General features: G+C 56.9%; 1 protein-coding gene across 2 annotated transcripts in view; it reads left to right on the forward strand.

The window, feature by feature from the left end:
• The first annotated feature begins 723 nt into the window (after positions 1–723).
• Positions 724–10361, forward strand: part of LOC127749323 (uncharacterized) — a 198337-nt gene continuing 188699 nt past the window's right edge. Inside the window, exons 1-2 of one of the 2 annotated variants that reach the window (XM_052267068.1) lie at positions 724–888; positions 1177–1315. In XM_052267068.1, coding sequence (XP_052123028.1) covers positions 1291–1315 — 25 coding nt within the window. In that variant the 5' untranslated portion in view covers positions 724–888; positions 1177–1290. Of the gene's footprint in view, positions 889–1176; positions 1316–2581; positions 3341–10361 lie in introns of those variants that run through there. The other variant, XM_052267067.1, reaches the window with a different exon arrangement.

A 10361-nucleotide genomic window follows, 5' to 3' on the forward strand; every position in this document is an offset into this window, starting at 1 on the left:
AACCGAGGGGGCAATAACTCCCTTTTGAAGTGTACACATGATTCCCGAAATTCTTGATTCCCGGTGATTCCCGTCCGCTTATAATTACTACATAGGTTTTTCGGGGGGTTTTAGTGGTATAAAACGCTTATTTCGACTGATTTGTACATATTTCTCTAGTTTCCCGCTTATTCTAAGCGATTTCTATCCGCTTATAATTATTACATAGGTTTTTCGGGGGGTTTTAGTGGTATAAAACGCTCATTTCGACTGATTTGTACATATTTCTCTAGTTTCCCGCTTATTCTAAGCGATTTCTATTGATTTTGATCAATTTTTATCCTGATGATTCCCAGACAGGTGTACACATGATTCCCGGAGTTATTGCCCCCTCGTCTGACTTGTAGAGTGGTGGAAGAACGTTCTCCGGGAGCTCCTAAACACACATCAAGGAACATTGGGCATTCCCTAAGAATCACCGTGCTATCGATCTGTGGTAAGTTGTTGTGCTGTGCCCGGAGACGCCACTGTGAGCCTCTGTGCTTATTGTTCTAGAAGGGCAGTGCCAAGCGGTTTCTGGTGAAATTAAACTTAAATTGACATTGACAACATCGCCGCATTATTCATCTTTACAGCCTTACCGGAATGGCTAATTGGGCACTCTTACTTTCTCATACCACTCCACCACAGGCAGCACCCCGACCCCGACGATAATGACTATTCGCAGATGAGTGTTTCCGGTCTGGTAACTTTATGCACGTTTTGGGCCTGAGTTGAAAATGTTACGTGTATTTTAATTCGGTAAAACATTGTATCTCAATTTCAGTTTTAAATAGAGTTTTGTTCTTTAATTATTTATTACTGTACGACGCTACTGTCACCATGCTCGACACGAGAGTCCTTTATTAGGTAATTGCACCGACATTTAACCTCATTTCTAACCTGTTCAGACGCCGCCGTCTGTAGTAGGTGGTAGTGTGTGAAGTTGAAATAGAATAGTTACTGTTACCTGAAATATATGAGAACTAACTAGTTCAAGGAAATGGGCATGATCTTTACTACATCAGCCAGTGTCATGCTGAAACTAGAACACTTTTGTGAGCAGTACTAGAGTTTAATGTGCTTGATTAGTGTGCGTTTTGCTTGTATGAATTTCTCCTTGGCATGTTTTTAATTTTATTTTGTTTGTTTTGATAGCTCCATCAACCCGCCCTTCATAATTCATTCTATATATACTTGGATATCATTTTTGGTCTGGACTCGCCAGTCTGCTGTTGTCACTTCAACCCCGCCCAACTCATTGTGACTTCGATGGATTTTTCAATGGATCTTAAAGGTAAGTGTCTTCATAGCCCAAGTAGTACTCAATATCTTAATTGCACTTTCTGCTGATGTTCAGCTTATATTTTGCCGAAACACCTTAGGGATCGTACGCAAACCACGTGACGCATTTTGGGGGAGGGAGGGGTCTGTGAAAACACCACTCACCACCACCAGGGGGGAGGGGGGTGTTTCGGCCAAGTCACGTGACTATTAATTACATGCTAAAATAAGCATATTTTTGAGAAAGACTAGCACAAATCCGTTTATTTCGTGATAAATCACTAAAATCTGCCGGTGTTTAATCAAAAAGTCACCACGAAATTAAGTTTTGACTACCAGCAAACATACACTTTTTATTAAAATGCTCTATATAGTCGTAAATACGTCAAATAACACATATGCTGAAAACCACATGAATATGGAGGGGGGAGGGGGGGGTCCCCGAAACCACCACAGACCACCACAGAGGGGGAGGGGGGTGGTCAAAACCCACCAAAAACCCGTCACGTGGTTTGCGTACGATCCCTTAGAGACTGGTAATAATTTTCCAATGATTAACTCGCTGTAACTTACTCGAACATTTTTATTACAAATCTTATAGCTTGTTCCAATGATTAGAACGATGAGGGCTAATCATGATGGTACCAATTCCCTGAGGCAACCGCAGTGCCATCCTTCCTCAGCATGTCCCTTGCACCCAACCCCGGGGCGGAGGAAGGGAGCGGCCCCCGCCTCGACCTCCTCAGCCCCCTACCCCTACCCTCCTTGTCCTCCGGCGTCTAGAAGTGAGCTTTGGCGGGGGGCCGGCGGTGCGGAGCGGGGCGGGGGGCTGTCGGGCGAGCTCTAGGCTGGGAGGTGCAGTCGGGGAGGGGCCGGGGGGATGCTGGCTGCTGGGGCGACTCGGCTCAGCGCCCCCTTCCGCCCCCATGCACATCCGCCGTATATTTTAACTTCTCGCGCCGCTTACGCCCCCTCCCCCTGCCCGGCCCGGACAACCACCCGGGCACAGCTCTCGCAGAATGCTCATTTCAACGGTGTACAATTGGGGACGCGCCCCCCTCTCCCCCCACGAGCCCCATCCCATCCCCCTGCCCCCTTGGCAGGAACGACGATTCAACGCACCCTTCGCCCTCCACCCTCCACCCTCCACCCCCTACCCCACCCCGCCCTACTGAGGCGGCGCCGAGGGCTCTGGTCCGAGCCGAGTCGGCTGCTCGGCGAGCTCGGCCGGGTTCGGGTTCGGCTGGGCGCGGCTGTACGCCCCCTCGCCCCGCCCCCACTGGCTCGGGCCCGGCTCCGGCTCAGTCTGCTCTGCTGCTGCACGGCCGTCAGGAGCGTCTCCCAGCCGCGTGCCGACGTCCCCGCGGCGACCCGGCATCGCTCGTCCGCACTCGCGTGTTCGCGCCAACTCGTCACGGCCGCGCCCTTACCCTTGTCGTGCTCGTGCGTGCGCGCGCGTGTGCTCAGCGCGCGTCCGTGCGCGGCCCTGCGCGTGTGCTGCTGCTGCGGCCGTCCCTGCCCAGCGTGTTGTGGATATGTGTCAGTGAAAGTGCAAAGCGGATACAGTGCAGTGTGTGTGTGTGTGGTGATGGTCACGGTGACCCCCTGCGGGCCCTGTGGGTAGTGCGCCGGCCCTCGTGGTGATGCTGGCCGCGGCGCTGGCCCAGGACGACGCCGGCGGGGGCGGCGGCGGCTCCTCGTAGGACGGACAGAGGATGAACTATGCCGGGCTCCGGCTGCAGCTGCACCCCGCCGAGCGCGCCCAGCCCGCGGAGCACGCGCAGCTCGCCCATGGTTGACCGGCTGCTGGCGGGGCTGGTCCTGGCGTGGCTGGCCGGGCTCGGGGCGCACGCCGTCACCCTCAGCCAGGTGGTGGGCGGCGTCGGCGGCGGGGGCGCCGGCGGTGGTGGTGTCGGCGCCGCCCTCGCCTCCATGAGCCCCTCCATCGCGTCCGTGTCGGCCGCCGCCGACCCGGCGGACCCGCCCACCGGACCCGAGGACACCGTCGCAGGCTCGTCGGCGTCCTTCATCAACTCAGGTACAGGCTCACCCGTGTCTGCCCCGGAGGGCCTGGAGGCGCCGCGCCGCCGAGGATATCCAATGTCGCCTCGTGACCACGGCGCCGCCACCGATGAGCCGTGCTGTTGTTCCTGCAGCGTTGTCATGCGATCCGGCGTTCGGTTGAAAACGCGCCTTGCGGTGGGCGGCTCTTGATTACCTGTCCTGCCCGCAGGGCGTGTCGTGATCACTGCCGAAGGGCGAGGGGCAGAGAGGAGAAGGGCGGAGGGGGTGAAAGGCTTCGTGCGAGTTCCTTTGACGTGCGATCGCCCGGCGGGGGGCGTCCTCCCCGTCACACGGCGGGGGCGTGGCGTGGCCTGGCGGAACAGGCCGCCGAGGGGACCCTCTCTCTTAGTCCGCCATGCATATGCAAACGAAATCGAGTGGAAGGCTTACGTTTCGGGATGCGGCACGTCGTTGCGGCGGTGTGCTTTGAGCCATAGGGAGGGAAGCAGATGGGGGGGGGGGGGGGGCAGTGTGTTGTCATTTGAGGCGACAGGCTGCGGCCACGGCGTATAGGGCAGGACAGGGCGGCAGAGGGCGCGCCGTCGAGAGGAAGGTGAGGGTGAGGCGTGGAGGTGCGAGGCGGTGCTGTCGGAGCCGCGCCGCCGTCGCAGTCCGCGCATTAGCATATGCGAGAGCAACCCGTTCGTGAGCAGCCTCGACGTGGCAGGTTGCCTACCACCTCGGCTGCGCGTTTAGTTGCCCACCCACTCGGCTGCGCGTTTGGTTGCCTACCCCCTCGGCTGCGCGTTAACACGTTCCTTGCGGCGTGGCCACTATGTGGTTACAATCCCATGTTAAATCATAGGACTGAGGCGCAGGGAATGTGTTAAGTTGCCTTCCTCGACTACGCGCCAGCTTAAATTCTGTTTGGCGATGTAGTTCTCGATCGGGTCGAGTCAGGGTTGAACGATTGTGTCGCAGAAGGTGACGGTTTTCCAAGAAAATCGAGCTACGACATGATTTTAGAATTGTCATACCTCTGCTCTTATCTCTCTACCGCTACCCATCGAGACGACTGAGCTCTGGTCTGCCCTCCTGCACCTCCATTTGCGCCACCGGGAGCGTTCGGGCGGGGCTGTCTCGATCACTGGGAATCGCATTCCCACCCGAACGCTCCGCGTCTGCCAACCGATCCGCATCCCCGCCCCTTGAGGTTATTGGCCAGACGGTGTCAAATTTAGTCTGGGACCTCTCTGCGAGTATAGTGAGTCTGCAGATATCACTGACTATACCTCATCGGATGCACTCCTCAGTTGCGCGCAAGGTTTGCCCATCTGATATCGGTACAGTTTGCACGTCTGTCGGCTGCCGGGTGGGTTGCCTACCTCGGCGGCGGGGTATTGCGCAACTTTGGCTCGGCGTCGTTCTCCGTCGCTCTCCCCGGCTCTCCAAACCCCGTAGTATTAGTACTCCGTAATTGGGGTTGCGCTTCGACAGCAGCGTCGAGCCGAGCGGGTCCGAGCCGAGCCCAGGCTGATTGGCCAGCCCGTTTGTGATTATGGCCCGGTGCGGGCGGGGGTCCGGTGCGAACGGACCGGGCTGCGTCCCCCCGGGGGCCGAGCGGGCCGAGCGCTGCTGACGGCTGGCGGAGGCGGGGGGCGCCGCAGCCGGAGCCGGAGCGGAGCTGGCGAGGAAGGGGCGCTCCCCGCGGACCCGCCCGACTCCACGACTAACCGGATCCACTCCGTCCCTCTGTGTGTGTCTCGCTGGCTGCCGCCTCCTGCACTGCGGTGGTGGCTGCGTCGCTGCCACCGCTGCCGGGGTTAACTTCGAAAGGGCGTTTCACTCGAGCTGCCTCCGGGTGGTGGCTGGCGCCCGGTCACTGGGTCCTCCTCCTGCTCCTGCTTGCCTCGTGCGGTGTGGCATCCTCCTTTGGGGCCCCGGCCCCCGGCCCCCGGCCCGCGGGTGCGGCTGGGCTCACTCCGGCAGCTTCCCGCCGCTCGGACTTGCGTCGCCGGGTTCCGGTCGGCGCGCGCTGCTCCGGCGACCATGTTGGCCGGCGTGATTGGATTACTCGTCAGCTCGTGTCCCGCGTCACCCTCGTGGATCTCTCTCCATCTCTTTCCCTCCCTCTTACTCTCCCCACCTTCCCCTCTCTATCTTTCTAAGAAAGGTTGCACTCGCCTCAATGCGCTGTTAAAAATTACATTCATAATTTATGCTTGCAAATTATGTAATCTACCTTTTCTGTTTATCAGTGTATACATAGTTATACTGCCATTAATTCTGGATAGAACCTATGAGCAGAGCAGGCCTGTTTTGGAGCGGGACTTCAATAAAATGTATTTATTTCAATGTCGCCCTCCCCTTTTCCCCCACCTCTCTCGCCGGCAGCTAACTCATGTTTGCTCCCTCTCGCACGAATCGCCGGACGAGCAGCGCCCGAATCTCGTTTGGCGTCCGCAACTGTCAGCTAAGTGACGGGCGCGAGGTCGGAAATGGGGTCAGCTCCGGGGGCCCCGCCCGTCCCTAGCCTGCCTCGCCCCTCCCCGCCTGAGTAGCAGGGCGCACAGGGCAGGCTGTACTACCGGCCAGTAGTATGTGCACGGCGAGTAAGGAGAAAAGTGGCACTTATTTCCATGTCGTTCCCACAAGAGCCGTAACGTGTGGCATGTGTTACGCCACTTCCAAGGGTTGGCGCCTGTTCACGCGGTTCTACGACTGCATTCAGTGGTGAAAAAATAAATTACACGCTATATTGATGAAGCTAGAAATTATATATTAGGATGCGAGAAATAAAAACTCTCCCAAAACTAAACTTTTAATTGCATATATCAACATGACACACATTGGTCGTTTTTTCCGTCGGAAATGGGATCAGTCAGCGATGGGTCTGGCTAGGCTGGAAACCGATGGCGAGCTTGTAAAAAAAAAAATGTGCTGTGGATGAGCCGTTGGGCTATGGGCGCCGCTCCGAGAGGGTTGAGGCGGGCGAGGTGCTACGCTACGCCACGCCATGCTTTGTGCGTCCCGGCGCCGCTGTGAAGTGCTCCTCAGAGATCAGCAACAAGCGTGGTGGATTTGCAAGCTTTACCGCGAGCAAAGCATCCACCTGGCGGGGCGGGACGGGACGCGCCCACCCTCCCTCGTCTCCCTTGAGGGAGGGGTGGTCTGCTGCGCTCGCCTCATTCTGTCAAAAATCTGTTTCTGGGGAGAGAAAATGTAAATGGAGCAACCGCCCCCTCTACAACTCATTTTGTCGAGCACCTGCTTCAATTAACCTCGGAGGCAGTAGCAGCGAGTAGCGGCGGAACGAGTTGTTGTGCCGCGCGCACGGTAGGAAACTGTTTTCTTTCATCCTCGCTTGGAAAATGAAAGCGGTGGCCTGGAGAGCTTACGCTGTGACTAACGTTGTGATCCGGCAAAGTCGTCAGTGGAGAATGCAACCGCTTCCCGGACCCATTTCGCCTCTGGCCGTTGCTCCGTGCTCGGAAGGGGCAATCGATCCGTGACCTCGTTGAACCCAGAGTACCCTTCACACCAATTCACTTCCCTTTCACCACCCATGCGCAATGCCCTCAAACGTCGATCCTCCCCACCCCCTCCCTTCTCCCCAAATCCGCCTCCCTCGCTCATATTAGCGTTCGACATCCTTGGACTATTTTGGGGTGCGAGTGACGCGGGTGATTTCCAATTATCAAACCCGCACCGGACCCGATGAGAGGGACAAGGAAAGGAGGGGAATCGGCAGAGAGGGAGGGAGAGAGGGAGCGTGTTTGGTGGGGGCTCTTCAGCGGAAATGAGTTGTGCGCACAGCGCCAATCGTCTGCCTCTGGGGCGGTTTGGAGGGGGAGGGATGGGGATCAAGCGTAAGTAAAGGGGAAAGAGCGAAAGCGGGCCGAGAGCGATGTGTGTGGGCGATTTGGTGCAATAAACCTCTTTTTTTGCGCGCGCGTTCGAAACACGCTGAGTGCGATAGGGCTTTTCAAAGGACGGCAGGAGAAGTACCATTTACGCGGAGAAAATTACGAGGCGGGAGAAGGTGAGCTGTAAAATCCCAATTGCGGACGGTGTCTATGTGTCGGTCGTGCCGAGCGGCCCTCGCGTAGCGGGGATAGTTACAAAGGAAGGGAGGAAATGGGAGAAGGGAAAGGGGAAGGAAGCGAGGGCTGTTGTTGACACTCTAGTACAGTATTTTGCCGGTAGTAACAGACGGTAATGGCTTCCGTGTGGTTCTCTGTGGTTAGACTGCACTTCGGTGCGGGTTGTACACACAACTGTTGTTCAAATTCATGTGACGTCTCATTCTGTTACCTGTGAAAAATGTGTCATTCTTTTGGACGCTGGACGCTGCTGTCACATTATTTTTCATGTGACTTCAGATTTTACCATATTTTGCCATACCGTCTTTGCATATGTTAACCAATGTGACATTTCCATGAAGTGCAAAACAACTACCCCGATTTGGTCGCCTCAAGCCTCAACCAAATGGTTCTCTGGGTGTACGAAAGGGCATTTTAAAGAATTCGCCGGGCTTCTTGTTTCCCTCTTCAAAAATGTCCAAGAAATCGTTGCCGTGCGCCTTCGCTTGCAGCGCAGAAAGTAGTATGGAATCTAAACGAGGCGACTCGGCCACCCTTGCAGTGATCCCATCATCAAAACGGCCCCCACCCTTGAATGGCGTCACGTGACGCTCTCGCTCCTCGTTTACACGAGATGGACGCGCCTCTCTCTCTCTCGGCCACTGCCTCTCTCCAGGACGAGGCCTCCGCTGGGGTCTATGGGCTGCAGGGGCCGAGGTCGGGGACCGACGACGGGGACCTCGGCGAGGCCTTTGATTCGTAATAAAGACGCGGGACGGGTGACTTAAATAATGCCCTCCACCCCTTTTCTCTCCTTCCCCTCCTTTTCTCTCTCGCACAGGTCCGCCATAAAACTCGCACGCCTCACCAACTGACGTCTCTACTAAAGTCGAAAGAAACGAAACGGGCTGGTTTTGCGGCGCGCGGTCGGTACCTCTACGTTACCCCCACCCCCTTCCCCCTAACCACGTCACCTCGCGCCCTTTTCTCTTCGCCGGTCCCGCCCCTTGCTCAGCCGCAGCGCCACGAAGCGCTCGGTCCATTGCGCCGTGAATATAACCGTAAAAACTCTGCTGGCGGTGTTGTTGGCCTGCTGCAGTGCAGAATGTCGCACTGTTATAGGATTACACCGAGTGGTGGTTGGTGGTGGTCTGGTGCGCGCTCTCTTCCCCTATCGCGTTCTCGCCCTCTCTTTCGCTCTCTCTCGCTCTCTCTCGCTCTCTCTCGCTCTCTCTCGCTCTCTCTTGCGCTCTCTCTCTTTATCTCGCTCTCTCTTCTCCCCGTGCAAACGCTCTGATTTTTCCTGGTTCTTCTTATGGGTGGTAAAGGTCGCGGCAGGGGAGGGCGGCTGGCTTTTTGCTGTGCGCCTTCGGCAAACGACCCCCCGGCAGCAGCAAGGGCGGACGACACCCCCTGCTGTGGTGTGGTCCTGGAAGCAGACCTGTGCAGCATTTCATGCCTTTCTCTTTTAAAAGCCTCTTGTCTTTGCTGCTTGTTGTTTTCAATGAGGATGCTCCTTTCTTCTTTATTTTGACGGTTCTGCGCGCATATTGTGCGAGCGTCTCCAGTCTTTCCTCTCTCCGTTGAGCCTATGCCCCGACCGACAGGTGGCGGCGGTGGGCTGCAGCAGCAGCAGCAGCAGCAGCAGCAGCAGCAGCAGCAGCAGCAGCATCGTCTTCGTCTTTTCCGTGCGACAAATGGAGGTCGTGGTGGTGAAGCGGGTGGGGCGAGAGCGAGGGTGGAGGCCACGAGGAGGCCCTTTCATCCCGGAGAGGGATGGCACGGCCTCGACGCGGCCGCTTCCAGCCTGGCGCGTCGCCTTACTCCCGGCGCTTGCCAATCTTAGGGAGTGCTGCTGAACTGCAGCGCCCGCCCCCTGCACCTCGCCGTCGACAGTAGACACGCCAGCCAGCGGCGCGCGGGGTATGGCAGCGTGCGGGCCCCCTGCAAACACTAGTGCGAGTACTGTACCTCTCTGCCGTGAAGGAAGACGCCGCGCGGTCGTCCTCGTCGTGGCCTTGTTGTACTGAAGAGGGTATCGACGGCCCGCAAACGGGGCAGCAAGGGCTCAAGGCGGTCAACATGGAAAGGGCGGGACGCGGGCGGGAGGGGGGGGCACTTATTGCCTGTTGCCCGCGTCGGGGCCCCGTCGGGTCAAAGAGGCCGCGTGCTTGTAGTGGACATGCGGCTCCAAGAGGAGGGGTTTGGGGATCATCCCTCAGCCCCCCCTTTTTACCCCTACATAAAATGGTACGATCTTGCTGCCCAACCTAATCCGACCACGCAAGTTTTTTATTTGGCCATACTCTTTTCGGCGTCCTGTGCTGACTCTCAAAAAAGAAGTACATTCCAAAGTTGGTCCAGATTTCCTACTCGTAGAACAGAACAGGGCGTTCCCTCCATGGGGAATTCTCTCCCTACCCCTAACACACCAACACACACACACAGCACACGTACGCAACACACAATATGCGTGTGGGCCCCCTGTATAGCTTTTTCAAAGCAGAAGAGCAGGCTTAAAAACGCACACAAAAAACAACAAACAAAACTTGTGAGCCGTCCACTTTTTACTGTGCGCGACCGTGTGTGTGTGTGTGTGTGCGTGTGCGTGTGCGCGCGCGCGCGTTTATCATGTACGTACAGGAAAGAGGCGGACGGCGGACAAGCGCGAGGAAAACAACGTGATGGGTCAAAAAGGGGGGTGAGAGAGAGAGAGAGAGAGAGAGAGAGAGAGAGAGAGAGAGAGATGAGGGGAGGCGACTGAATATGCACGTCGCTCAATATGGCGCGGGGAGGCCCTAATGGTGGAGCGCCGGGGATTATAACGTGTGTTGGGGGTCGTGCAGGTGCGTGTGTGTGCGTGTGTGTGTATGTGTGTTCGCGCTTGGACAAGAGTGAGAAGGAGATGAGTGTTGTTACACGTGTACCTCGCCGCGGCCAATGGTGCCGACCCTGCCGTGTGTTCCCGTGTGG

This window comes from Frankliniella occidentalis, unplaced genomic scaffold, assembly GCF_000697945.3.
Source record: "Frankliniella occidentalis isolate FOCC.00 unplaced genomic scaffold, Focc_3.1 Scaffold46, whole genome shotgun sequence".
In the NCBI taxonomy this organism is placed as follows: Eukaryota; Metazoa; Arthropoda; class Insecta; order Thysanoptera; family Thripidae; genus Frankliniella; species Frankliniella occidentalis.